This window comes from Solanum tuberosum, unplaced genomic scaffold (assembly GCF_000226075.1).
Source record: "Solanum tuberosum cultivar DM 1-3 516 R44 unplaced genomic scaffold, SolTub_3.0 scf00287, whole genome shotgun sequence".
NCBI classification, from domain to species: domain Eukaryota; kingdom Viridiplantae; phylum Streptophyta; class Magnoliopsida; order Solanales; family Solanaceae; genus Solanum; species Solanum tuberosum.
This window is the reverse complement of record NW_006239211.1, coordinates 668,407-695,244: the sequence shown is the minus strand read 5'-3', so window position 1 is coordinate 695,244 and position 26,838 is coordinate 668,407. Positions and strand designations below refer to the sequence as shown.

Genomic DNA, 26,838 nt, shown 5'->3' with positions numbered 1-26,838 from the left:
TCCACAGACTCTGTAGTAAAGTTCCCTCTTCTTGAGCTTAATACAATCATGGGTTCAAAACATGGCCTACAACATGCAAAGGCCGATGGAGTTGGTCTGACCACCTTGCATCAATAATTTCAAACACTTTCTCATATTGCTTCTTAACTCCACGAAAACCCCGTGTAATAGTTTCTTTGGCTCTATCCATTGCTTCATAAATATAGCCCATTGTTGGTTTTTTCTCCCCATCCACCAAACGAAGCACTTCTGTCAAAGGGCCACAAACTGTAACTTCTCGAACAACATCATCCCAAAAGTGGACAGAAATAATAAGATTGGCAACTTCTTTCTCAAAGTTTCCTTTGCAAATTTACTTGAAGTCCATTCGGTTGAGAGGACTAAAGTTCTCAAGTTTTTTCTTTGTATGTACATAGCTCTTAAAGTCAAGAAGGCTGTTGCAAATCTTGTCTTGGCCGGTTCCACCAAATTTCTTTCCTCGGTGAATTTTCTCATCAAGCTTAACAACAATGGCCTTTGATTAATGTAAGAATGGATTCTGATGGCCTTCTTAAAAACTGTTAAAGTAAGATTATAGTAATTAGTAGCTAATGAGTATTAAATATTGACTATAAAGAAAGTTAGAGGATAGGAGAGTGATATTACCGGAAGCATATGGCTTAACCTTGAATATGTCACCAAACATCAAGTTGATGCAATGAGCGGCACATGGAGTCCAATAAATGTGTGGGTACGCACCCATCATCATGCTTTCCGCTTTAACATTCTCACTAGCATTATCGGTGACACATTTCTCGGTCCAATTCTTTCAATAGTGCTTTCAAACAACTTGTACATTTTGGTGGAATCAGTAGATCCATTACTAGCATCAATAGAACCAAGAAATACACTACCGATTGGAGAATTCACCAAAATATTGATGAGCATTTTACCATTTCGTGTCGTCCATTTGTCCATCATAATGGAACATCCAAACTTTGTCAATTGCACTTTATGCTCATCAACAATTTTTTCCACTTTCTCCACCTCTTTTTTTAGGTGAGTAACTCTAACTTCATGGAATGTAGGAAGCTTCATTCCGGGGCCATGTTGTCCTATTGTCTCAATAAACTTATCAAATGATTTGTAATTGACACAATTAAAAGGGAGTCTCGCATCATACGTCCATATTGCAAAAGCACTTACCGCACGCTCTCTTAGAATTTTCTTGGTTTCATCAATTCCTCCTCCTTTTTCAAAGCCTCCTTTTAGTGTTGATTTTTGTGGATAATAGAGATTCATAGGGCCTTTCGTCACATTCTGCGCGGTGGATGATGCACCTCCACTAGAAGATATCTTTGGAGTTTTGGAGGGCCGCATCATTTCAGCATATTCATCCATATCATCAACATCATCAATATCAACATATTCTTCTGGCTGCCTCACTTGAAATTATGGATTATTAGCGATTTTATTTTGCATATAAGCCCTTAGTTCTTTTCTAATCGCCAACGGACAAGCTGAACATTGTTTTACATTTTTGTAACCACCCACTAAATGTTGCTTGTGTCGAGTAATTCCACCATTAATAGTACTCCCACAAAAGTTACAATTAACCGAATCTTTCGTTAATCCTTGAGTACCATAATTCCATCCAATGTCCCTCTTTTTTCTAGCATCCGACGTCATTGAATTCACTATTGTACAATACAACAGATACTATATTAATTACTATAGAAGAATTAATTAATTTTTACTAAAATAATAGACAGCACAGTGAAAGCAGTAGCATTCAGCAGCATTTTACAGTGAACAAAGAAAACAGAGGAAAAAAACAGAGCAGTGAAGGCAGCAAGCAGTAGTATCTCAAAATCTTTTTTTTTTAGAGAAGGCAGTTCAGAACTTCTAGATTTTCAGATTCACTTCACAAGAAATTGAACAGAAGAAAAGAAGAAAGTAAGAGAAGAAGAGGACTGAAGAGAAGAAAACGAAGAAAAGAAGAGAAGAAGAAAGAAAAGAGGCCATACCTTTCAATTCGCGCGAGTCGACTAAAGGAGAAGAAGAGATCGCGAGGTTGAGGAGAAGAAACGCAAGTCGCGACTGACCCCAAGTATGGAAATATGAAAAAAAACCCTAATTTTGACTAATATTATAAGTCAAGACCTTTTTAAAATTTTAAAACAAAAAGGCGCCGCCATTCAGGTCGCCATTACGTCACCTCACGTCGCCTAATTGATCTCACTGCGCCTCACTGAGAAATGGCGTGACATGCTCGCCTCGCCTCGCCATAGCGCCTTTGGCGAATGGCGAGCGCCATTAAGAACACTGCCTCAGAGTTAAAAGACTTCAGGCCAATTAGTCTTGTTGGGGGTGTATGCAAGATTAATTTTAGATTATTGACCAAGAGAGTTAAGAAAGTGATTGATAAACTGATCAACAGGCACCAAATGACATTTATTAATGGGAGGCAAATAATGAAGGCAACACTAATAGCAGTGAATGTATTGATTTTAGAATGAAGAGTGGGAATTAGGCAAATGGGGTTTGGGAGCAAATGGTGAAGTGGATAGAATTCTGTATCAAACAATCAGATTCTCTGTGCTTGTGAATGGAGAACTTGTGGGCTTTTTTGCTTCAGAAAGGGGCTCAAGACGGGGATTCCCTATCTCCTTTCCTCTTTATTCTTGCCATGGAAGGTTTTGACAGAATGATGAGAATAGCAGCTCAAAACAAATGGATCAGTGACTTCAGAATTGGAGGTAGTGTAGGTGAGGAGATGGAAATTAGTCGTCTGTTGTATGCAGATTACACCATTATTTTCTGTGAGCCAGTTGCTAAACAGATTAGCTACATTGGAGTGATCCTTGTGTTATTTGAAGCTGTAGCTGGGTTGAAGTTTAATGGGGAAAAACAGTCTATTCCCAGTAAATGAAGTTTACCAGATTCAAGATATGGCCAACATTCTGGGTTGGAGAATAAAAAATTTACCCACAACTTACTTGGGTATGCCCTTGGGTAGTACACACAAATATTTAGCAATTTAGGATGACATTTTGGAGAGAACAGAGAAGAAGTTATCCAGATGGAAGGCTCAGTACTTGTCTCTAGGAAGTAGGTTGATTCTTATTAACTCTGTTCTAGATGCATTGCCCACTTATGTGATGTCCCTCTTTCCAATACCAACCAAAGTTGTGGAAAGGCTAGACAAACTTAGAAGAGATTTTCTATGGCAAGGAAATAAAGAAGGTAAGGGGTATTGTCTTGTGAATTGGAAAATTGTATTGCTCAACAAAGACAGAGGATGTTTGGGAGTCAGAAATCTCAAATTACAAAATGAGATCTTATTTGTGAAGTGGCTATTGATCTATACAAAAGAAGAAAGGGCATTATGGAAGATGTAATTGTGACAAAGTTTGGTGAGCTCAGTCATTGGTGCTCCAATACTCTATTTGAACCCTCTGGGGTGGGGATACGGAGGACCATCAGAAATCTTTGGCCATTGATCGTAGCCTATCTTATCCATAAGATAGGTAGTGGTCACAACTCACAGACAGCTTTGGCATGATGGATGGATTGATCAAGGTCCTCTTAAGGTACAATTTCCAGATCTTTTCCAAGTCTTTACCGACACTGAGAGTAGAGTAAGTGATTGTTGTCAGTTCAGGGTTGGGACACCTCCTTTAGAAGAATGCTAAGTGATTGGGAGGTTGATAGAGTAGTCTCACCACTGGGGAAGTTAGAAGGAAACAACATTGCCACATCAGATGCAGATAAGGTCTTGTGGAAGCACAACAAGGGTGGGAACTTCTCAGTAAGCAGTGCATATAAGAGAGGTATGCAGTTGGCTGGAGGGGGAACTTCTTACCAGTGAAATTATTTCTGGAAAAGTATCATCCCTCCCAAGATAGAATGCTTCACTTGACAAGTGATTAAGAGAGCATGTTTAACTCAGGAAGTCTTGCAGAAGAAAAGGAGACAGTTAGTTCCCAGATGTTTTTTGAGAAACACTACAAGGGAGACAAACACCTCTTCTTATATTGCAGCTTCACCACCCAATTGTGGAACCTATTCTCAACATTACAGGATGTAGTTGGGCCATGCCAGAGCACACCTCAGATCTATTGAGTTGTTGTATCAGGAGGGGTGGAAGTAAGAATCAGATGTAAGGAAAAAAGTAATCATCATGTTGAGATTCTTCTATTTGTAACCTAATTCCTTTTTGTGATTTTGTTTATCATGAAATAATACATTTAGGAACCAGACTGCAAATTGTATTCAAATATATCAAGGATTTGCACACTCGCATTACATCGGGGGACTTATCAGAAACTGGGTTTCTCGATGTAGGCATCCTTCTTCCCTATTTGTTTTGTTGGAAAAATAATTTGGTACATGCTATAGCTACTATCCGATGCAGTGTGCATTTGCAATAAGTAAGTTTTGAATTATGTTTTCTTCTATAGCCTCTTCACACCTGATTGCTTTGTCCCTGGTCGCAAAGATGCTATTCCGTGATATTTAGATTCCTAGCATGTAGTCCTTTCTTGAGTACAGGGGCTCTCTTCCACACACACCCAATAAAGCAGTCACATGGCATATGTAAGTAACATGTATATTCTGCCCACTGTTTTGCATCATAATTTTTTGCTGGCATCTCATCTAGATGGCTGTGGTTTTTTCATAAACATGGTAAACAACTTCACCTGCATAAGAAACACTATTATTCCTCTGATTTACCTCTTTTAATATTCCTTTGACAAAAACTGAAATGTTTGTTTTTTTATCAGGTCGACCTCCTAGAGCCTGTATCACATTTTCTGGAATCTGCTCGGGTAAATTTGGCTCCTGAAAATTTAATGGTGTCAGAGTTGCACAAAGTTGCCAACTTTTATTGTGTCCCACTTCAGGTACTATCTTAAATTTCATAACAGTCAGTTAGATATGTCAAGTCAATTCTTCCCAAGTACAATGTGGATGATCTGTTTCAAAAAAAGTCATAACTTGGTGATGATGAAGTGCCAAAATACAGGAGTACAACAACATACCCAGTAATGCCACAAGTGGGATTTGGGGAGGGTGGCGTGTACGCATACCTTACCCCTACCTTGTGAAGACAGGGAAGCTATTTCCGAAAGACCCTTGGCTCAAATAACACAATTCAAAATATAGGAGTATTAAACAAAATTGAAATATTATTAAATAAAATCCTTTTCACTCAGAAATGAGTAATTTTTAAAATAAAGATGAATTAAACACAAGTATGTGTTGTAGACATGAAATTCATAAATAAAAGTGTCCCCTCCTCTTAACATATTAAAATTTTAGATTAGGTAGAGGGTCCTAGGTTCAAGCTCACCGGCTATCCCTCAACAAAAAATTTTCTATGTGCGTATCTCATTAAGAATCTGATCTCCACATGAGGGGGCATGTTGTAGACATATAAAAAGAATTTCACCTCTTTTTTTTGTTTGAAAAAGGTAACTTTCATTAATATCAACAAAAACCAAATACAAATATTTCAAAGCACTATCTATCCAGTAAATTCAGTGCACAATCTGGCAGAACTAGCAGGAATCATGTGTTGCAACATGGACTCCTTTGCAACAACTTATCTTGGGATGCCTTTAGGTGCAAAATTCAAGGCTAGTGAGATCTGATCGTAATTAATTGAGAAGTTTGAAAAAAGTCTAGCAGCATGGGAAATTCGATATCTTTCTTTCGGAGGAAGAGTAACATTGATTAACAATGTAATGGACAGCATCCCTACTTATCACATGTCCTTTTCCCTATTCCAACAGAAAGAGCTTGACAAAATTAGAAGGAAATTTTCTATGGGAAGACAACAACTAGGATCATAAGTTCCATTTGGCTAAATGGGCAAAAGTGACAACCAAATTCCCAAGGGGTTCTCGGTATCAAAGATTTTGCAGCTCACAATATAAGCATGACAATGAAATGGTTGTGGAGATATGGAATTGAAGACATTGGATTGTGGAAAGAGGTGATCAAATCTAAACATGGTGAGCTTACTCACTGGTGCACAAAAACTTCAGCTATTGCATATGGAGATAGCCAATGAAAAATCATCATTAAACTTTGGCCAGATTATATTGAGAACATCACATTTAGAGTAACATCATTTATACCTCTCTTGGAATCTTTATTAAACTTGTTCATAGTCTCCACCTTCATTAAAAATGACCCCTGAGGTTTCAGGTTCAAAACTTAGAGACAGAAAAACACTAGGTGCTTTCCATCCGTCCTATCCTTGGTGGATAGGGTTACCTGGTACCTGTTGCTGGTGGGAGGTGGCAGGTATCCTGTGGAATTAGTCGAGGTGCGCGAAAGCTGGCCCAGACACCACGGTCATAAAAAATGAAAATGATCTGATCATTCCTCTACTCTCTCTATTATGGGATTCCAAATACAGTGTTTACAAAATTATCCTAATAGTGGACCCAGGAAAGCCTCAAGAAGCAATCCAACCTTATGATTGAGTTCCTTTTATCTTTGCAATGCTTGTGTCTCTTTCAATATGAAAACCTCACTCTTGTTTAGGTTAATATTCAATCCTGAATCCAAATACAATGTTTACAAAATGATCCTAATAGTGGACCCAGCAAAGCCTCGAGAAGCAATCCAACCTTATGATTGAGTTCCTGATATCTGTGCAATGCTTGCCTCTCTTTTAATGTGAAAACCTCACTCTTGTTTAGGTTAATATTCAATCCTGATTCTGTTTGGAATCGTTGTTTACTTTCTTCAACAAATGTTGTACTAGAGCCATCTCTATATTTAAGAACATTATTGTGTCATCTGCAACATTAACTGGACTGTACACTTCAGATTCCTTGCTCTAGTTTAAGTTCCATCAGGTAGCCCTTGATAGTTTCCTATCTTTTATCTTAGTCAGTCTTTCCATTACTTGGATAAACAACATAGGAAAAATTGGATGCCCTTGCTTTAGCCACACTGATAAATCCCTCCTAAAGTAAAAAAAAGACACGGAAAAAAATTTGTTCACTAACAAAAGTTAGTTGACTTTTTCCAAATTGTACCTTTTCTGTATTAAGCTCAAAACTCCTTAATTTGCCATGTGCCTTTGTAACGGCTGGTAGTGGAATTTGAAAGGGTGTACTCGGTGAAGCTTGCCTTAGGAAAATCCTACATTAGAATAGGAGAAAAAAAGTTAGGGGCCATATAAGAGTGAGTTTAGGATTCTGTAGAGACACCTTTTAGGTTGAAGTTCGAGGGACAATTGTGTGGCTCCAAAAGTTGGGAAGAGTGGTGATACCTTGGCAGTTGGACTAGGGTTTTTATAAGTAGTATCAGAGCTGATACATCCCCTAGTATAGTGGTAGAGAATAAACTTAGCGAGGATGCTGAGTCCGTGAGGGGAAGAGGGTAATAATGCACAAATCTCTATCAGTTGAACTTGAAGGGGATTCAGGAGCCCTTTTTAGGCAAATCCCACATCAGAACGCGAGAGGAAAATTATAGACCATAGCGAGTTCATGATTCAACTATTGAGCGTATTTCAGATTCAGACTACACCTAAGAAGACAAAATCGTGAAACCTCAAAGGTTGAGCCAGAACGGAAAATATCTTGGGCTTGAGCTGGTACACCTTCTTTTAAATCCAGTAGTCTACTGGTGCATTTACAACTATTGAAACATTTACAATTTGTCTTTTTTCAACGAATGCATTTGGGGAGGTTGACATCCAATGTTTTCTTACATCTGATAGAGAGTACCTTAGAAATAGTGCAACACTCATGTAAATGCTTCTTGACTCATAGATTCAAAATTCCTAATGCTTTTAACTCATCCTTCCCTGATATGATTGTTACGTAAGGAGCATTTACACTCTTTTCAAAATTGCCAGTGGCTTGAAAAGAATATACCGTCTCCATAGCGTTTTTCTCCCGAACTTTGACACCTCTAGAGAATAGCTCAAAGTGAAACCATATGCACCCCTATTCACAACGTAGAGCCTTATCTTGCTTAAAAGTTCCTGCAAAACTCAGCCATTGTGGACCATATAATCACGACCCCATGCCCACCTCCACGTTGTGTGGTAAACAGGATTTATCTCTATCTACTTCTAATTTATTTTTTCCACTTCTCTTGAGTCGTCAAATTGGAAACATGCTGCTTTCTATATTAATTTTTTTTCTTCTGTTTCCCAAGGGTTGTGTAGGCAGCAGGTGAACAATTTTCTTTAATAATTCAGCTTTTTGTTTCTCCTCATTATTACTATTGAAATCAGGTGAAAGAAAGAACAAATTGTGGTAGGAGATATGCTCAATTTGTTTCTCTGGAACATGGCATTTCAAGTAATGAAGTCCTTATTGCAGTAGTTATCTCTTAATATTTGATACTATGATTTCTGGAAAGAGTAAACGGAGACAATAGTCTGCTGACTTGTTACTATTGCTGAGAACAAAAATGATTCCCCACTTTGCGGTGTTAATAATGGAAATAGATACTTTCCTTTTTTAACTCTTCTTTTGTCTTGTTCTCTGAGAAACCATTTCCTGCGGAATAGTATTTTTTCCCATACATATCTCAAAATCCAGTTATTTCTATTCATAGCGTGTCATCATGAGGCATTAGAAACTCATGACTGATCATTGAGCTTAAAAGCGAATCTCACTGGTTCAACATACCTACCTTTGATTATGTTACTTTCTCTTATATTCGAACGATCTGATTCAAACCAGCATTGGTTTGCAACATTTTTCATGGTAACTAAATACACACACACATGTATATAGATTTGAAACTTAAACTGAAATATTAGCTTACTTATCGCAGTTCATAGTTCTGTCACCTGCTTAACTTTGGGTGTTTTAAAGGTCTGTCTACTGTGTTTAACCGGCTCATTTGTGGATGCACTTTGTTTCCACATTTTTGAATTGGAAAGATTGCCATAATGTTTGTTAATTTTTTTTATCTCTTTCACTTTTAGGTTGTTGTTTACTCATTGTTTTCCCTTTTCTTCTTTTTCTTTTTTCAAGGAATTTACTCCTGATGCTGAAAGATATGACGTTATTTGGGTTCAGTGGTGCATTGGGCATCTTGCAGATGATGACTTCATTGCATTCTTCAAGAGAGCAAAGGTGAAGTGATCTTTTAAAATGAAGTTTTAGTAGGGTTTGATTGTAATAAGTAGCTATTGGCCAATAATATGTCCATGATCCGGTATGATATGAATATTTTGCAAGTTTCAATCAGCTTATGAAACATGCGCAGTAGTGCAAAATAGTGACAAGGTCTATGGGGCTTTAATAATAAATCAGAAGCAGAACACATGCTCCTTAAAGTGAAGTTGACAATTCCAGGCTTCTCTTCTCCTAGGGATCCTAACTTGATATGCAAGCTCAAGAAAGTGACTTATGTTACGGCCTCCGGCAAGTTAAAGCAGGCACAAGAGCTTGGTTAATTTATAGAAAATTAAAAGATATAAAGCATACATGAATTTATTACAATAATAATCATTACAATTAAAGTAGCAAAACTTTGCATCCAATATACATTAATGCAATATTGATCCAACTCTTTAAGATTGAAATTAAAAGAACTGAGCGGTGATGCAAGATTGCAAAGGAGATGAGCTGGCCATTGGGTCGTTAGGCAGTTAGCATATCAAAGTCTGTTAGCACTGTTCATGGAAGTTAGTTAATACTCTCCCTTACTTCCTTTCAGTTAGTTAGCTCAAAACTAGTTACTTGATTAGATTCTTTCATTCATTTTAGTTGTGTATAAGTACAACTTGTAATTGTACTCATGCGCTCATGTTATGAAATACAAATCTCCCCCTATTCTCTATATTTCCTGTCAACTAACTTCTCGGTTTCCCTAAGTTAGTTCCCATCTTCCTCGAGTATTAAGCTCCTGGTTAATTCTTCTAGTCGCGATTACTTGTTACATCAATTGGTATCAGAACAACTGATTCTTGGCTTTGATCATGTGGTCAGTAATAAGAATCCAGACAAATCTTCTGAGGAAGTTGGTTCAAGATTTGCTGTAGAATCTTATGAAGGGTATGGCCAGTATGAATGATAGAAATGTTCAGATCGATAAAAAAATGATAGAGATCAAGCAGACCATTGGTGGGATGAAACAAAAGGATAAAGAGGTGGGGCATTTCTGTGGGAGGTGACTGCTCGAGGGACAGAAGACAGATGAGTCCAGCTAAAGAATTTCAAGCAGGGCCTGCTGTGAATGGAAACTATTTCACCCAATATCCCAAGCTAGATTTTCCTCTATATTCTGGGCACGATTTGAGGACATGGTTGTACAAGGTGAACCAATATTTTTAATGGATGAGATTCCCTTTGACCGAAGAGTGAGGGTAGCTTCTATCATTTGGAGGGTGAGATTATTGCTTGGCATAGATCCTACATTAAGTCTAGGAATTCAGCTGTAAACCTACTTGGACCGAGTAGGTTTTGGCCTTAAATGAGAGGTTTATGGCTTTGAAGACCCAATGGACGCAATTAAGAATTTGCAACAAACTGGTAGTGTGAGGAATTATCAAGCCAAATTTGGTAGAGTATTAACTGGGGTTAAACTCTCCAATGGGAATGCTAATGATTTCTTCTTGGGAGGTTGAAGCTTGAACTGAATATGTCTGTTCGAATTTAAGCACCTAAGAACACTACTGCAGGATTACAAGATTACAAAGCTGCAAAAAGAAGTCTTTGAAGCACAGGCACAATCTTGGGGAACTAGACCTTCTGGTAAAAACCAGAATCCCATTTTACCAAATCCTCTTAAATTTAAGAAATATCAAAGACTTTCATATCAACATGACAATTCATTCAAGAAACCTTTTTGAATCATCCTATAACAGACCCAATAGATTCCAAAAATGGCAATTATGGTAGGAAATTCCTCACTGCGGAGATGGATGAGAAAAGGGCAAAGGACTATGTTTCCTTTGTGATGAGAAGTAGTACATGTTTGTAAAGCTAAGAAGCAACTCTTTCTAGTGGAAGTAAATGAGGAAGGTGAAGTTACATATGAGGAGTTATTTGATCAGATTCTGTCAACTCTGATTCTGTGGATGAATTTGACTATGTCCTTGCAAGTATACTACCAGTGTCACTGGTTATCATTATAAACAACCTTTGCAAAGTCTTATTGATACAAGGAGTACTCATAACTTCATTGATGAAGATGTGGCCAGGAAGCTATGGTGCGTGACTAGTTTAAACTGCCTTGGGTTGAACTTCACCAATACCATGTCCCCTACTTTGTAGTCCGTGGGACACCGCTTGCGGTCAACAAATTTCTTCATCTTTTTGGCTGCCTTGTCCAAGTATGACTTGGCAATGTCGAGTTGTTCCTCCCATCCCTTGGCAAGATGGTAGGCTCCCAAACACTTCCCCTGGAAAGCGACTGGTAGAGAATGCGGAGTTTGGGGTTGTTGCCAGTCGCCAACTCGAACGGTGTGCGCCCGATGGACTCGCTCTGTTGCAAATTATAAGAGAATTGTGCCATGTCGAGGAGCCTTGCGGAATCCTTCTGGTGTGCACTAACATAGTGCCTAAGATAGCACTCTAGTAGGGCGTTGACACGTTCGGTTTGGATGTCGGTTTGCGGGTGGAAACTTGTGGAGAAGTGAAGCTCTGTGCCAAGTATCTCGAATAACTCCCTCCAAAAGTTCCCGGTGAAGCGGGGGTCTTGATCGCTAACGATATGTCTTGGCAGCCCCCAATACTTAACCACGTTCTTGAAAAATAGCCTTGCAGCCTCCTTAGCGGTGCAACCGGCTGTGGTGGGCAAAAAAGTAGCATACTTCGAAAATCTATCCACCACGACCATGATTGTTCCATACCCGTCAAACTTAGGTAAAGAAGTGATGAGTCCATGGTCACACTTTCCCATGGGTGCTCTGCTACGTGTAGTGGCTCCAGTAGTCCTCCCGGTTGCCTTTGCTCCACCTTGTCTTGTTGGCACACAAGACAAGTCTGCATATAACACTCAATGTTGTCCTGCATGCGTGGCCAATAATAGATTGCCTCGATAAATGCCCTCGTACGTCGCTGTCCCAGATGCCCAGCCTACGGTGATCGTGGCTCTCCTTAATGGTTCGCCTCCTGATAGACCCGAACTTGGGTACATAGACCTTCTGACTGGAAGTGAGCAAAAGGTCATCTTCCACCCAAAAGCGCCGTGTCTTGCCTTGGGCGGCCAACTCCATAAGCTTCTTGTCCTCCGAATCGTGTTGCATGCCATCCTTGATCGCATCTTGAATGTCACAATGGGCATTAGTGATGGCAGCAAGCTCGGCCTTCCTACTCAGTGCGTCGGCCACTACATTGCCCCTTCCCGGCTTGTACTCCAAGACGTAGTCAAATTCAGCTAGAAAATCTTGCCACCTAGCTTGCTTCGGAGTGATCTTCTTTTGTGACTGGAAGTAGCTAGTGGCCACATTGTCCGTCTTGACCACGAACTGGGAGCCTCGTAAGTAATGTCTCCATGTGCGTAGGCAATGTACGATGGCCGTCATCTCTTTCTCCTACACCGTGTAGCGCCGTTTGGTCTCATTGAGTTTGCGGCTCTCAAACGCTATTGGATGCCTATCTTGCATTAGGACTCCCCCAATGGCGAAATCCTAAGCATTCGTGTGTACTTCAAAGGTCTTTGAGAAGTCGGGCAGCGTCAAGACTGGCTCTTCTTTCACTGCGGCCTTGAGACTCTCGAACGCCTTTTGACACTCCTCGCTCCAAACCCACAACTTGTTCTTCTTCAATAATTCGGTCAGTGGAGCGGCTTTAGCGTAGTAACCACTTATGAACCTACGATAATAGTTCGCAAGTCCAATGAATGATCTCAGCTCGGTCACCTTTGTGGGCGCCTTCCACTCTTGGATCACTCGGATCTTAGCCTCGTTCATCCAAAGTTCGCCTTGGCTGATTATATGCCCCAAGAAGTGCACCTCGTGCTGGGCGAACTCGCATTTCTCCCGCTTGATATAGAGTTTGGTTCTCCCATAAGACTTGGAATACCTTCTTCAAGTGCTCCACGTGCTCCTCCAAGGTGTACTATTGATGACAATGTCATCCAAGTATACTACCACGAACTGATCTAAGTAGGGATGAAAAATCTTAGTCATCAACGTGCAAAAGGTGGTGGGTGCGTTGGTTAAGAGAAAGGGCATCACCTACCACTCATAGGCTCCGTATCTTGTCACGCACACTGTCTTTGTCTCATCCCCCTCCGCAATGCGCACCTGGTAGTAGTCCTTTCGGATATCCACCTTGGTAAAGTACTTGGCATGTCTAAGTCTATCAAACAAATCGGCAATAAGCGGGATAGGGTACTTATTCTTGATTGTTACCTTATTAAGCGCTCGATAGTCGATGCATAGTCGTAATGATCCATCCTTCTACTTTGGAAACAACACAGGCGTGCCATGAGGTGCTTTGGACGGTCGAATGTGACCGGCCTCAAGGAGCTCCGTCAACTGCTTCCTTAGCTCCTCTAACTCGGGTGGAGCCATGCGATAGGGTGCATGTGCGGGTGGCTTGGCTTTAACCTGTAACTCGATCTTGTGATCTACCTCGCGCCTAGGAGGTAGAGTCTTCGGCAGCTCGTCCAGCATCATGTCCTTGTTCTCTTCAAGCACCTTCTCAATGACCGGTGGAAATGGCTCATTGGCACCATTGTCTTCTCCCGAACTTGCAATGATGGTAATGAACGTCGGCTCCCCCTTCTTAAGGCCCTTCACAATTTGCATGTCGACAATTGGGCATGTCCTTCCTTCTTTGGCACCTTGACTAGAGGTACCATGCATGAACCTTCCCGCTCCATGACCATGAGTTGTTGGAGGTAGGGATCGATCATCATATGACACTTTTGGAAGAACTCTTGCGCAAGAATGATATCAAATATATCTAAAAGAGCGACGGTAAAGTTAGTCTTACCTTGCCACTTCCCCAACGTGATGCGTACTCCTTGGGCAACTCCATACACGAGAGTTGGGGGTGCATTGACCGTCTTGAGGCGGGTGTTGCTTGGATTATAACTTAGCCCCAACCTTGTTGTCGCCGTCTTGGTCATGATGTTGGCTTTGGCCCCGAAGTCTACCATGGCACGAGTTGGTCGTCCGTCGATGGAGATGTCTACATACTGCGTGCTATAATCTCCCATCTTCTCCGTCTGCTTGGCTATAGCCCTGCATAGTCCAACCATGCCTAGTTGTGTCGTGCCCGCATCTTGACCTTGCTCTTGTGCGTCTTTCTCCTTCCGCTCACGTAGGATGGCACTAAGGTTCTTCATCTCAGGGCACCTGGCATAGCCATGCAGTCCACCGCATATGTAGCAACCATCTCCATTGGTGGTCTGTGCCTTCCTATCGATATAGTTTTGGCTCCTGAACCGCTTACCGTCCGACTTGTAGGAGTCGTGCTGCTTAGGATGTGCTTGCTGTTCCTTGCCTCGGCCACAATCTCCCCCACCTTTAGCATGACTAGTCCTTGCATCCTTGCCTTTCGCCTTGTCACGTCGGTCATGCTTGAAGTCGGTCAAAGCTTCGACTTGTGTAATGGCCTCATCGATAGTCCTGACTTGTCGCCGCTCCAACTCCGTCTTGGCCCAATTTTGCAATCCGTCCATGAAGTGGAACAACATGTCTTCATCTGTGAGGTTGGGAATTTGAAGCGTGAGAGTGTTGAACTCCTTCACGTATTCCCGAATGCTGCATGTTTGCTTCAATTCCCTAAACTTGCATTGCGCTTGACCTCGTAGATGACGTAGTTAGGGAAGATTGCCTTCTTGAACTCTTCTCGGAATTGCTCCCAAGTGTTAATGGTGCACAACCCCTTCCCTATCTCGGACTCCTTGCGCCTCCACCATAGCATAGCCATCTCTGAAAGATACACGACAGTGTTAATCTTGGTTTCATCGCTCTTCACTCGACTACACTTGAAGTAATTTTCCAAGTGCCATAAGAAGTTCTCCACCTCTTGGGCGTCACAGACGCCTTTGAATATAGGTGGCTTGAGAGCCTCCACCCTGGCCTCTCTGTCTCGATCGGATGACGTAGATCCTCCAGCTTCCACGCCCTCCTTGAGTGCTTTCATCTCAACTCTCATGGCCTTAATTGTACTTAGTGCATCCATGAGCCTGCACTCCAAGGAAGTGATGGCCTCCTTCATTTCGAACTCGGCACGCTGGCGGCCCTCCAACTCCTTGCGGATGTTGTCGTTCTCCTCAAGGGTGAAGTCCTCTAGAGTTTTGAACTAGGTCGATGGCAAGTTCAAGACTCTGGAGGACTTCGCCCTTGAGGAGAACGACAACATCCTCAAGGAGTTGGAGGGCCGCCAGGGTGTCGAGTTCGAGATGAAGGAGACCATCACTTCCTTTGAGTGTCGGCTCATGGAGGCATTGAGACCGTGAGGGCCGAGATGAAAGCACTCAAGGAGGGCGTGGAAGCTGGAGGATCTACGTCATCCGACCGAGATAGGGAGGCCAGGGTCGAGGCTCCCAAGTCACCTATGTTCAAAGGCATCAATGACGCCCAAGAGGTGGAGAACTTCTTATGGCACTTGGAGAATTACTTCAAGTGTAGTCGGGTGAGGAGCGATGAAAACAAGATCAACACTACTGTGTTATATCTTTCGGAGATGGCTATTCTATGGTGGAGATGAAAGGAGTCCGAGAGAGGGAGGGGCTTAAACCATCAACACTTGGGAGCAATTCCGAGAAGAGTTCAAGAAAGCCTTCTTCCCTAACAACGTCATCTATGAGGTCAAACACAAGTTTAGGGAATTGAAGCAAACAAGTAGCATTCGGGCGTACGTGAAGGAGTTCACCACTCTCACGCTTCAGATTCCCAACCTCACGGATGAAGACATGTTGTTCCACTTCATGGACGGATTACAAAATTGGGCCAAGACGGAGTTGGAGCGGCGACAAGTCAGAACCATCGATGAGGCCATCACACAAGTTGAAGCGTTGACCGACTTCAAGCATGACAAGGCGAAAGCAAAGGACGCGAGGGCTAGTCATGCTAAAGGTGAGAGAGATCATGGCCGAGGCAAAGAGAAGCAAGCACATCCTAAGCAACACGACTCCTACAAGTTGGGCGCCAAAACTATTCCGAGAGGAAGGTGCAGACCACCAAGGGAGATGGTTGCTACATATGTGGTGGACCGCATGGCTATGCTAGGTGCCCTGAGATGAAGAACCTTGGTGCTATCCTACGGGAGCGAAAGGAGAAGGATGCACAATGGCAAGAGCGGGCATGGTCGGATTGTGCGGGGCTATTGCCAAATAGATGGAGAAGCCGACTGATTATAGCATGTAGACATCTCCATCAATGGACGACCAACTTGTGCCATGGTAGACTCCGGGGCAGAAGCCAACATCATGACGACGACAGCAAGGATGGGGTTAAGTTATAATCCGAGCAACACCCGCCTCAAGACGGTCAATGCACCACCACCTCCCATGTGTGGAGTTTCCCAAGGATTGGAGTAAGCATCACGTTGGGGAAGTGGCAAGGTAAGACTAACTTCACAGTCGCTCCTTTAGACATATTTGATATGATTCTTGGACAAGAGTTATTCCAAAGGTGTCATACGATGATCGATCCCTACCTCCAACGACTCATGGTCATGGAGCGGGAAGGTTCATGGATGGTACCTCTAGTCAAGGTGCCAAAGAAGGAAGGAAATGCCCAATTGTCGGCCATGCAGATTGTGAAGGGCCTTAAGAGAAGAGAGCCGACGTTCATAGCCACCATTGCAAGCTTTGGAGAAGACAATGGTGCTAAGGAGTCTTTGCTACCAGTCATAAAGAAGGTCCTTGAACAGAACAAGGATGTGATGTCGGACAAGCTGCCAAAGACTTTACCTCCTAGGCGCGAGGTAGATCACAAGATCAAGTTGGAGCCAAGCCACATGCACCCTATCCCATGGCTCCACCCGAGTTAGAGGAGCTAAGGAAGCAGCTGAAGGAGCTCCTTGAGGCTGGTCACAATTGCCCGTCCAAAGCACCTTATGGCGCATCGATTCTGTTTCAAAAGAAGAAGGATGGGTCACTGCGACTATGCATCGACTATCGGGTGCTTAACAAGGTAACAATTAAGAATAAGTACCCTATCCCGCTCATTGTCAATTTGGTTGATAGACTTGGACAGGCCAAGTATTTCACCAAGGTGGATCTCTGGAAGGGTTACTACCAAGTTCGCATTGTGGAAGGGGATGAGCCAAAGATAGCGTGCGTGACGAGATACGGAGCCTACGAGTGGTTGGTGATGCCCTTCGGCTTAACCAACACACCCGCCACCTTTTGCACGTTGATGAATAAGATCTTTCATTCTTACTTGGATCAGTTCGTGGTAGTATACTTGGATGACATAGTCATCTATAGTAACACCTTGGAGGAGCACTTAAAAGAAGGTTTTTCAAGTTTTAAGGGAGAACCAACTCTATATCAAGCGGGAGAAATGTGAGTTCACCCTGCACGAGGTACACTTCTTGGGGCATATAATCAGCCAAGGCGAACTTCGGATGGACGAAGCCAAGATCCGGAGGATCAAAGAGTGGGAGGCGTCCATAAAGGTGACCGAACTAAGATCATTTTTTGGACTTCCGAACTATTATCACAGGTTCATAAGTGGCTACTCCGCTAAGGCCGCTCTGCTGATCGAGTTGTTGAAGAAGAATAAGCCGTGGGTTTGGAGCGAGGAGTGCCAAAAAGCATTTGAAAGTCTCAAGGCCGCGGTGACAGAAGAGCCGGTCTTGACGCTTCCCGACTTCTCAAAGACCTTTGAGGTACATACGGATGCCTCAGACTTCACCATTGGGGGAGTCTTAATGCAAGATAGACACCCAATAGCGTTTGAGAGCCGCAAATTGAATGAGACCGAATAGCGCTACACGGTGCATCAGAAAGAGATGACGACCATCGTACATTGCCTACGCACGTGGAGACACTACTTACTAGGCTTCAAGTTCGTGGCCAAGACCGACAATGTGGCCACTATCTACTTCCAATCACAAAAGATCACCCCGAAGCAAGCTAGGTGGTAGGACTTTCTAGCCGAGTTCGACTACGTTTTGGAGTACAAGCCGGGAAGGGGCAATGTTGTGGCCGACGCACTAAGTAGAGAGGCCGAGCTTGTTGCCATCACCACCGCTCATTGTAACATCCAGGATGCTATCAAGGGTGACATGCAACACGATTCAGAGGCCAAGAAGCTTATGGAGTTGGCCGCCCAAGGCAAGACAAGGCGCTTTTGGGTGGAAGATAACCTTTTACTCACTTCCGTTCGGAGGGTCTATGAGCCCAAGTTTGGGCCTATCAGGCGGCAAATCATTAAGGAGAGCCACAACACGCCGTGGGCTGGGCATTCGGGGTAGCGACGTATGAGGGCGCTGATTTATTACTGGCCATGCATGCGGGACGACATCGAGTGCTATGTGCAGACTTGTCTTGTGTGCCAACAAGACAAGGTGGAGCAAAGGCAACCGAGAGGGCTGCTGGAACCACTACCCGTGGCCGAATGCCCATGGGGAAGTGTGACCATGGACTTCATCACTTCCTTACCAAAGTTCGACGGGTATGGAACAATCATGGTCGTGGTGGATAGATTCTCGAAATATGCTACCTTCATGCCCGCCACAGCCGGTTGCACCTCAAAGGAGGCTGCTCGATTGTTCTTCAAGAACGTTGTGAAGTATTAGGGGCGGCCAAGGTATATTATCAGTGTGATCGAGACCCTCGTTTCACTAGGAACTTGTGGAGAGAATTGTTAGACATACTTGGCATAGAGTTGCACTTCTCCACTAGTTTCCACTCGTAGACAGACGGAGCGGGTTAACGCCCTATTGGAGTGCTACCTTAGGCACTCTGTTAGTGCGCACCAAAAAGATTGGGTAAAGCTCCTTGACATGGCACAATTCTCTTATATTTTGCAACATAGTGAGTCCACAGGGTGCACACCATTCGAGTTGGCGACTAGCCAACCCCCCCAAACTCCACATTCCCTACTGGCCGCTTTTCAAGGGAAGGGTTTGGGAGCCTATCATCTTGCCAAGGGATGGGAGGAGCAACTCGACACTGCCAAGTCGTACTTGGACAAGGCAGCGAAGAAGATGAAAAAGTTTGCCAACCGCAGGCGTCATCCCACAGTCTATGAAGTAGGAAACATGGTCTTGGTGAAGTTCAACCCAAGACAATTTAAAGCCCTAAGGGGCGTACATCAGAACTTAGTGCGAAAATATGAGGGGCCGTTTAAGATCATTGCCAAGGTAGGCAAGATCTCTTACAAGGTGGAGTTACCTCCACACTTCAAGATCCATCCGGTCTTTCATGCAAGTGTCCTCAAGCCATACCATGAGGACAAGGATGATACCAATCGGAACCAGTCAAGACGGGCGCCCATAACTGTCACTGCCTCGCATGGCCGAGAGATTGAGTCTATCATAAACTATCAAGCAAAACGAAAGTGAGGCCAGCAAGCCACTGCCATGTTCCTTGTACATTGGAAGGGACAAGCTCCGGAGGAGGCCACATAGGAGAGATATGAAGACTTGTGGCAATTTAAGGACCAAATCCGGGAGTTTTTACAACAACAATGTGTCGCGGTCGTCGCATCATTAGGTGGTGGACAGTGTCATGTCCTGCCACTTTGCCAGTCGAATTTTGCACCGGAATAAGGGAGGAATAATCTAGAGTTGTGGAGAGGTTAGTAAAGAACTCTAGAACTCCCTAGATACTTTCAAAAAGGCTTTAGAATTCCCTAGAACTTGTAGAGAATTCTAGAATGTGGACCAAAGGGTAAATATATAGGGACTTGTAATGTAAATATTATTTACATTTAGGCCCTTAGGGGGTAGTATAAATAGAGGGCCTCCCATTTGCAAACTCATCCAACAAAGTGTAAGCATTCCACAAGCAATACAACGCCTTCTTTCAAAGCTTTCTAAGTCTGTTTTTTATGACAAGGGAAACCCGCAGCTGCTACCCTTTGGGTGCGCACAGGGTAAAACCCCTGCTCCTATGCAATAGCTCGCAAACCACATAGGAGAGGTAACCCGCACTAGGCAAGCCCGGTGCGACGAGCTCGATCCAGAAGGCAAAACCCCTTGCTTTCGCTGGCAAGGGATTTCGAACTTGAGACCTCCAACATGGAAGTCCCAAACCACTGGGCACCCGAAGGGTAAAAGCTTTCTAAGTCTTTCTTTTCATTCTCTTAGCGATCTTAATTTCAAAAGGCTTACTTGAGCTTACAAGATCTTGAAAGATTAGTGAGTAAGTTGACAAGTGCCGCATGGAGCTTTAGTGAGACTCTAAGTCCATGAGGGTTGTGCTTGCAACCATTACATAATTGAGAGGTTTCCTTGGTTTAGTAGGGTATTAGAGGAGGTTTATCAAATGCATTGGGTCATCTGCAAGCCATTACATGAATTACTCAAGAAGGATAATTTTGGCTGGAATGAAGAAGCTACTGCAGCTTTTCTCAAACTCAAGGAGGCATTGGTGACTGCGTGAGTCTTGGGTATGCCAGATTATGATAAGCCATTTATCATTGAAACAGAAGCAAGTGGAATAAGTATTGGTGTTGTCCTGATGCAGCAAGGGCATCCTATTGCTTATATCAATAAGTCCTTAGCTCCCAAGCTCCCAGACATCAATTTATGTGCAGACCTAAAGTTATGTGTGTCTATGACCTAGAGCTACTAGCATTAATATTTGCTGTGACAAAATGGTCTCATACTTGTTGGGTAGACATTTTGTTATGAGAACTGATCAAAAAACCTTGAAACATCTGCTTGACCAAATCATACACGCTGTTTTCCAAGTGGCTGGAATTACCAAGCTTATGGGTTTTGACTTTTTCATTACATACAAGAAGAGTACTGATAATAAGGTTGCTGATGCCTTGTCTAGAAATCAGGGTGGGGAGCTATTGGCTATCTCCTTATTGGGTCTTCATGATGCTTTATATGACCAGATTAAACAATCTTGATTGTCTGTATGAGCAAGAGAAAAATCTTGATTTCTATGCCTTTAGAATGAAGGAGATTATCTCCTTATAAGGTTACAAGAAAACTATACATGGTAAAATACTATACATGGTAAATTCAATTAAAAATAATAATCTATACGAATATTATATAATCAAAATATATATGGTAGGTAGAAATTGTAACGGATGGTTATTAACATCCCCCTCAAACTGATGGTCGTCAACTAGCAGTTTGCCAATAAAGAATTCATGTTGTTTCTTCGTTTGAGACTTGCTGAAAAAATCTGCCAGTTGATCTCCAGAAGAAACACGAGGAAGAGAAATATGACTGTCATCAAATTTTTCCCGAACAGAGTGACAATTAATCTCGATGTGCTTGGTTCGTTCATGAAAAAAAGGATTGGAGGCAATCTTTACATCACTTTCATCGTCACAATACATGGATGTGGGAGAGGAAAAGTGCATGCCAAAATCAGCCAACAAACGACGCAACCGGACCACTTCACTCCATGTAGTTGACATGGCACGGTATTCTGCTTTAGTCGATGATTTGGATACTGATGCTTGTTTCTTGGACTTCCAAGATAGCAAGGAGTTACCAAGAAACAAACAATACTCGATGGCTGAACAAGTGTTGAGGCACCCACCATAATAAGCATTCGAGAAGGCGCACAAGAGAGTAGGTGAATCACGACGGTAATGCAGACTCATCGTTGCAGTCGATCGAAGATAACAGAGAAGCCGATGAACAACCATAAGCTGAAGGCGTCGACGGTCAGACACAAACTAACTAAGAATATGAACAACATGAGTAGTGTCAAGTCAAGTGACACTTAAATAGACCAAGCTCGCAACAAGACGTCGATAAAGGTTCGAATCCGAGAGAGGTTCCCCATCAGTCTTAGAATAATGACTGTTATGTTCCATGGGTGTATCAATAGTGGTCACATTAGTCAAGTGAGCCATGTCGAAGATTTCTTTGGTATACTTCCGTTGGTAGAGAAAGTAGCCACTAGCATTGCGAGAAATTTCTAGACCAAGAAAGTAAGATGTGTGCCCCAAATCCTTCATTTGAAATAAAGATTGTAACATACCTTTAAGCTACAAAATACCTTCAATATCATCCTCAGTAATCAAGAGATCATCGACATAGATTAGCACAAAAATCGTCCCTCGTGGTGAGGGAGAGATAAACAGAGAATAATCATTGTAACTCTGTCGATAGCCACCTTGCAGAAGAACAAACTTCAACTTGGAGAACCAAGCGCGTGGAGCTTGCTTCAAGCCATAAATGGCCTTCCACAGTTTGCATACCATGGATGGATAAGTGGAGAAGCTAGGAGGAGGCTTCATATACATCGTCTCGGATAACTCACCATTAAGAAAGGCACTAGTGACAGCCATTTGCGAGATATCCTATTGTCGAACTGCCGCAACAACCAAAAGAGTTTTACTTGTTATTTTTGTTCCTACTTTTTCTCATCTATTTTCTTTTTTGGTTGCCTTTGTCTATTTTATCTTTTTTTGATGACAAGGAAAACCCGCAGCCGCTACCCTTTGTGTGTGCACTTTTCTATTATTATCATCTACATGTGAGACATGGATTTAAATTCTGTTTTGAAAATAATACCTGACATGTTCACTTGTTTTCTTGTAAATAACTTGTGCCTTTTCTATTTCTCCAATAAAGCAGTTAAACAGCTTGTGTTTATTCCAATTCTAACGCCCATAAGTTTATCCACTAGCTTGGTTGAACATCATCTTAAAGAATCTTATCTCACAAATTGATACTCTCCTTTATAACGACCAAAATGTGTAATGCAAAAGAGTTACCCTATCGGAAAAAACAAAGTGTAATGCGAAAGAGTTTTACTTCGTATTTTTCTTTATCTTTGGGTGTTGTTTAGTATGGAGGAAAAATTATTTTCAATATTTCCATAGTTGGTTGGTAAAATTATTTTCCATAGGGAAACAAGCTTTTTAAAAATGAGGGAAATGACTTCCTTAATGGAAGTAGAGAAACGAGTTTTATAAGTAACTTTCAAGTTCATTGTCTCCTTCCCATCCATACAACATCCCCAACCCCCATCTCTTGACACCTCAACCCCCGAGCCCTCACTCTATACCCCATCCAACCGTCATAACATTTTGCTAGCTTACATATAAATCCCCTTGCGATATTTTGTTACTAACCGAACACTAGAAAATAGGTAAGAAATCCACTTGTTTTCCAATAAAATATTTTCTAGGAAAACATTTTCCTTCATACCAAACACACCTGATATCTTTATCTATTTTCTATTTTGATTTTGTCTATAATTGGCACATGCGTGTAGGACATGGATTTTCTGAAATTCAGTTTTTAGAGAATACCTGATATGTTCACTTGTTCTCTATTAAACAATTGTTTCTCCAATAAAGTAGTTAAACATCGTGTGTTTATTCTAATTCTTTTTCTAGGTTGGCTTGAAACCTGGTGGACTTTTTGTTCTAAAAGAGAACATTGCAAGAACAGGTAGCATCTCTTTGAGTTCTCTAATTTGTGTTATATGGAAATTAGTTTCACCTACTTCTGTTTATCCATGTTTTCTGTCATATCATGGTCCACATTGATTTTTTCACGTGGCATCAAACAGTTTCCATTTGTTTATCGTGTTGAGTATGATTTTTTTCTTGATATGATGATTTTCTGGTTGGAGCTGAGTAAGTTCTTGACTCCACTATTCCATTGCAATACAATGTACATATAACGATTGAGCTGTAATGTTATGCAAGTTAAATGAAGTATATACATTTTTCAAGGATTTGTGTTGGACAAAGAAGATAAGAGCATCACAAGATCAGATTCATATTTTAAGGAGCTGTTCAAGCAATGTGGACTACACATCTACAAGATGAAGGTACAGATGAAACCTTTACTTCTAACATATGTGCCATAGGGAAGTCTTGAGAAAAAGGAAAGCTTATGTGTTGTAACTTTCAGGAACAGAATGTTCCTTCTAATGATTATTGCACGTCATTTTGTTTCACTGCCATTTCGTCCCTCTTTCTACCGTATTTGAGGTTACAAACAGAGAACTACTTCCCTATTCATGTGCAATTGTGCATCATAATAGAGAAACATGGGCATATGTATACCACCTTCCGTGGTCACTGTGATTTTTGTTACTTGGCACTTAGTAGTGCATGACGTTTTAACTTCGTTACAAGATGATAAACTTCTTCAGATGATTTCAGAGCATGATCGGATCACTATAACTTTTTTCTCTTGAGTATCCTCATCTAGATACAATAATAGTATTAGCTAAATTGTACTTTGAAATGTGTAAGCTTCTAATACTCCCTGAAGGGTGCAATTCTTCTTTGCTTTAACAGTAGACATTCTCTTTGTTAGGATCAAAAGGAATTTCCTGATGAATTATTTGCTGTGAAGATGTATGCATTGACGACTGAGATGCCAGGGCAAGGTAATAAACCTAGACCTAAACGGGCAACTAATAGACCTGCCATCATCAGATAATGAATCACATTGGTCAGTAAATGAATGTGTGGTAACTTCGGAGAAAGTCATTCATAGGTTGTTTTTATGCCACATGTATTCAAGTTGGTCAATGTATGCCTTGTTTAGGTTATTGCTTTTGAATTTCAGCTGTATACACTGATAGTGTAAGGGCGATAAATGTACTTTTAACTTATTTTAGATTATTGCTTATGGTGAAGTACTTGTGCAACTGATTTTAGTTTGAATGTGCATTTTTTAAAAAAAAAAAAACTAATATTCCACTAAGCAGATGCTTAGTTGTTAATTTTTTAGATAATAAATCCATAGGATCATTACCTAGTGCCTGTTTTCTTTGTTGTTTCCTGTATGCTTCCATTGATCAATTTTAATTCTCTGCTCCTCTTATTCTTCATGTATTTGCTTCTCCTCTTCATCCATTCCGTTTTCTCTGCACCTTTCCACTGCTTGGAACTCTTGTTTGTTTAGTTGTTGTACCAACTTATACTTTCCGTAAACTGTTTCTCCAATTCAGGATGTAAGGCTCTACATACCTATTCATTTGTGATTTTGTAAGTTGTAATGGCTACAATATTTGGAAAGATAGTCATATTGAATTGTAATCCACTTAGATTTTATGTCTCTTCTAACTTCATCCTTTATAACATCCTGATTCTCTTAGGGTGTTGAGCTAGCAAATCTACTTCCACTTTCTTTAGCATAACTAAGCCTTATTTTATTGTGTGGCCATGTCCACAGACCACAGTTAAAAAGCCTTTCAACAACAGAGGCTAATGAAAACATTCCCTCTCTTGCTAAGAAATTAGGAGGTAACTCACACATGCTATTGCAGTTGAAGTTTTTTCTTCAAGAACAAATCAAGGATCTCACTTTAACGTTCTCATCTGTCAATGTGTTCTGAAATTTCAAATAACAAGCCGGAGTCAACATCATCTACACATAATCTTCTTCCAACGATGACAATCTAATAAAAAGAATGCCTATTTTCTATGATCTATATTGCTGACTCCTTAATCTTGCATTGAGTAGGAACTATTTTGCATAGTTCATGTACGTCTGGTTTTCCGTATGAGAATTTTCCCAATGCAACATTTCAATTTCTCCTGTATGATCAACGTCTGCATTTTTGAAGATTACCAAGTCACTTGAGGCTCACCTTTGAAAGTACTCTTAATTTTTGTGGAACACTTTGCATGGGGAGTTGTTCGGGCATGACTTCATTAGGTCTGCATGTTTGAACGCGTGTGTGGATGGCAGGGATGCTGAGGGTAGTTAAGCCTGCTGATTGCGAAGGCCATACGAGGTCGGAGATGGCTAGGGCTAGGTGTGGTAGAGAGATTTTTTGCCTTTGTAACTTACTGGTTGGGATGTCTGTTTCTGGATGAATGCATTTTCCAGTGTACTTTGTTATCAATTAGAAGACCCAAAGCAAAAAAGAAAGAAATTGGTGGGCTTTTGAAAAAATATATATAATTCAACACTTAAAATCCAACTGCTAAGGTGTATATGCATAAGTAATTGTTACGAGGCCTTGGGGCTATTACTTTAGGAAAAACTACAGAAATCTCATACATTTGAGGCTAATTACATCATATTTTGGAAGTTCCTTTAATTACAAAAATCTCAAATTTTTCATTGTTGTCGGATACTTTCCTTGGTTGTTCGATACATTGCAAACGATACATTACTTAATGGGAAGGATGTATCCAAGAGGGGATAGGGATGTATCTCCTATAGATGTATTTGAGAGGGGATAAAGATGTATCCGAGAAGAGATTTTTGTAATTCTTTTAAATGGTAGGGAATTTTAGAGAAAGGTTCCACCATTGCAAGCCAAAATATGAAATTGGGTAGTCATAGAGTGTTAACTTTTGACATCGTATCCTTCAATCTTCTAATTTTGTGTTTGGTATGGAGGAAATGTTTTTTTTATGGAAAATATTATTTTAGAAAATGTTTTCTTGGAAAACAGGTTGAAATTTAACTTATTTTCTCATGTTTGGTAGAAAATATTTTTGGAAAACATTTCTAGTGTTTGGTTGGTGAATAAAAAGTATTTTCTTTTATTTTGGTTAGAGGGTAGAAAGTATTTTTAGGAAAATGTTTTTGACCCGAAAATCAACCCTGGTAACTTATCCAGGACCCGATCCCAACACCGACACCCGAATTGGGACACAACCTTGACGATCGATATGGGATTCGACCTGACACCCAACTCAGATATGACTCCGACTCCGACTCCAAATCCAGGACCTGACATTCGAACTAGAACACAATTTCGACCTCGACACCAAATTGAAACACGACTCGATGATTGATTCGAGATTCGACTAAGGACCTGATCCTG

General features: G+C 41.4%; 1 protein-coding gene across 1 annotated transcript in view; it reads left to right on the top strand.

Annotated features, from left to right (window-relative positions):
• The window catches only part of LOC102580009 (alpha N-terminal protein methyltransferase 1), a 32,312-nt gene extending 7,601 nt beyond the window's left edge, over window positions 1–24,711 (top strand). The window contains exons 4-8 of the mRNA XM_006359040.2: window positions 4,767–4,886; window positions 9,000–9,101; window positions 23,432–23,486; window positions 23,774–23,871; window positions 24,366–24,711. Coding sequence (XP_006359102.1) covers window positions 4,767–4,886; window positions 9,000–9,101; window positions 23,432–23,486; window positions 23,774–23,871; window positions 24,366–24,491 — 501 coding nt within the window. The 3' untranslated portion in view covers window positions 24,492–24,711. The remainder of the gene's footprint in view (window positions 1–4,766; window positions 4,887–8,999; window positions 9,102–23,431; window positions 23,487–23,773; window positions 23,872–24,365) is intronic.
• Window positions 24,712–26,838: the final 2,127 nt, after the last annotated feature.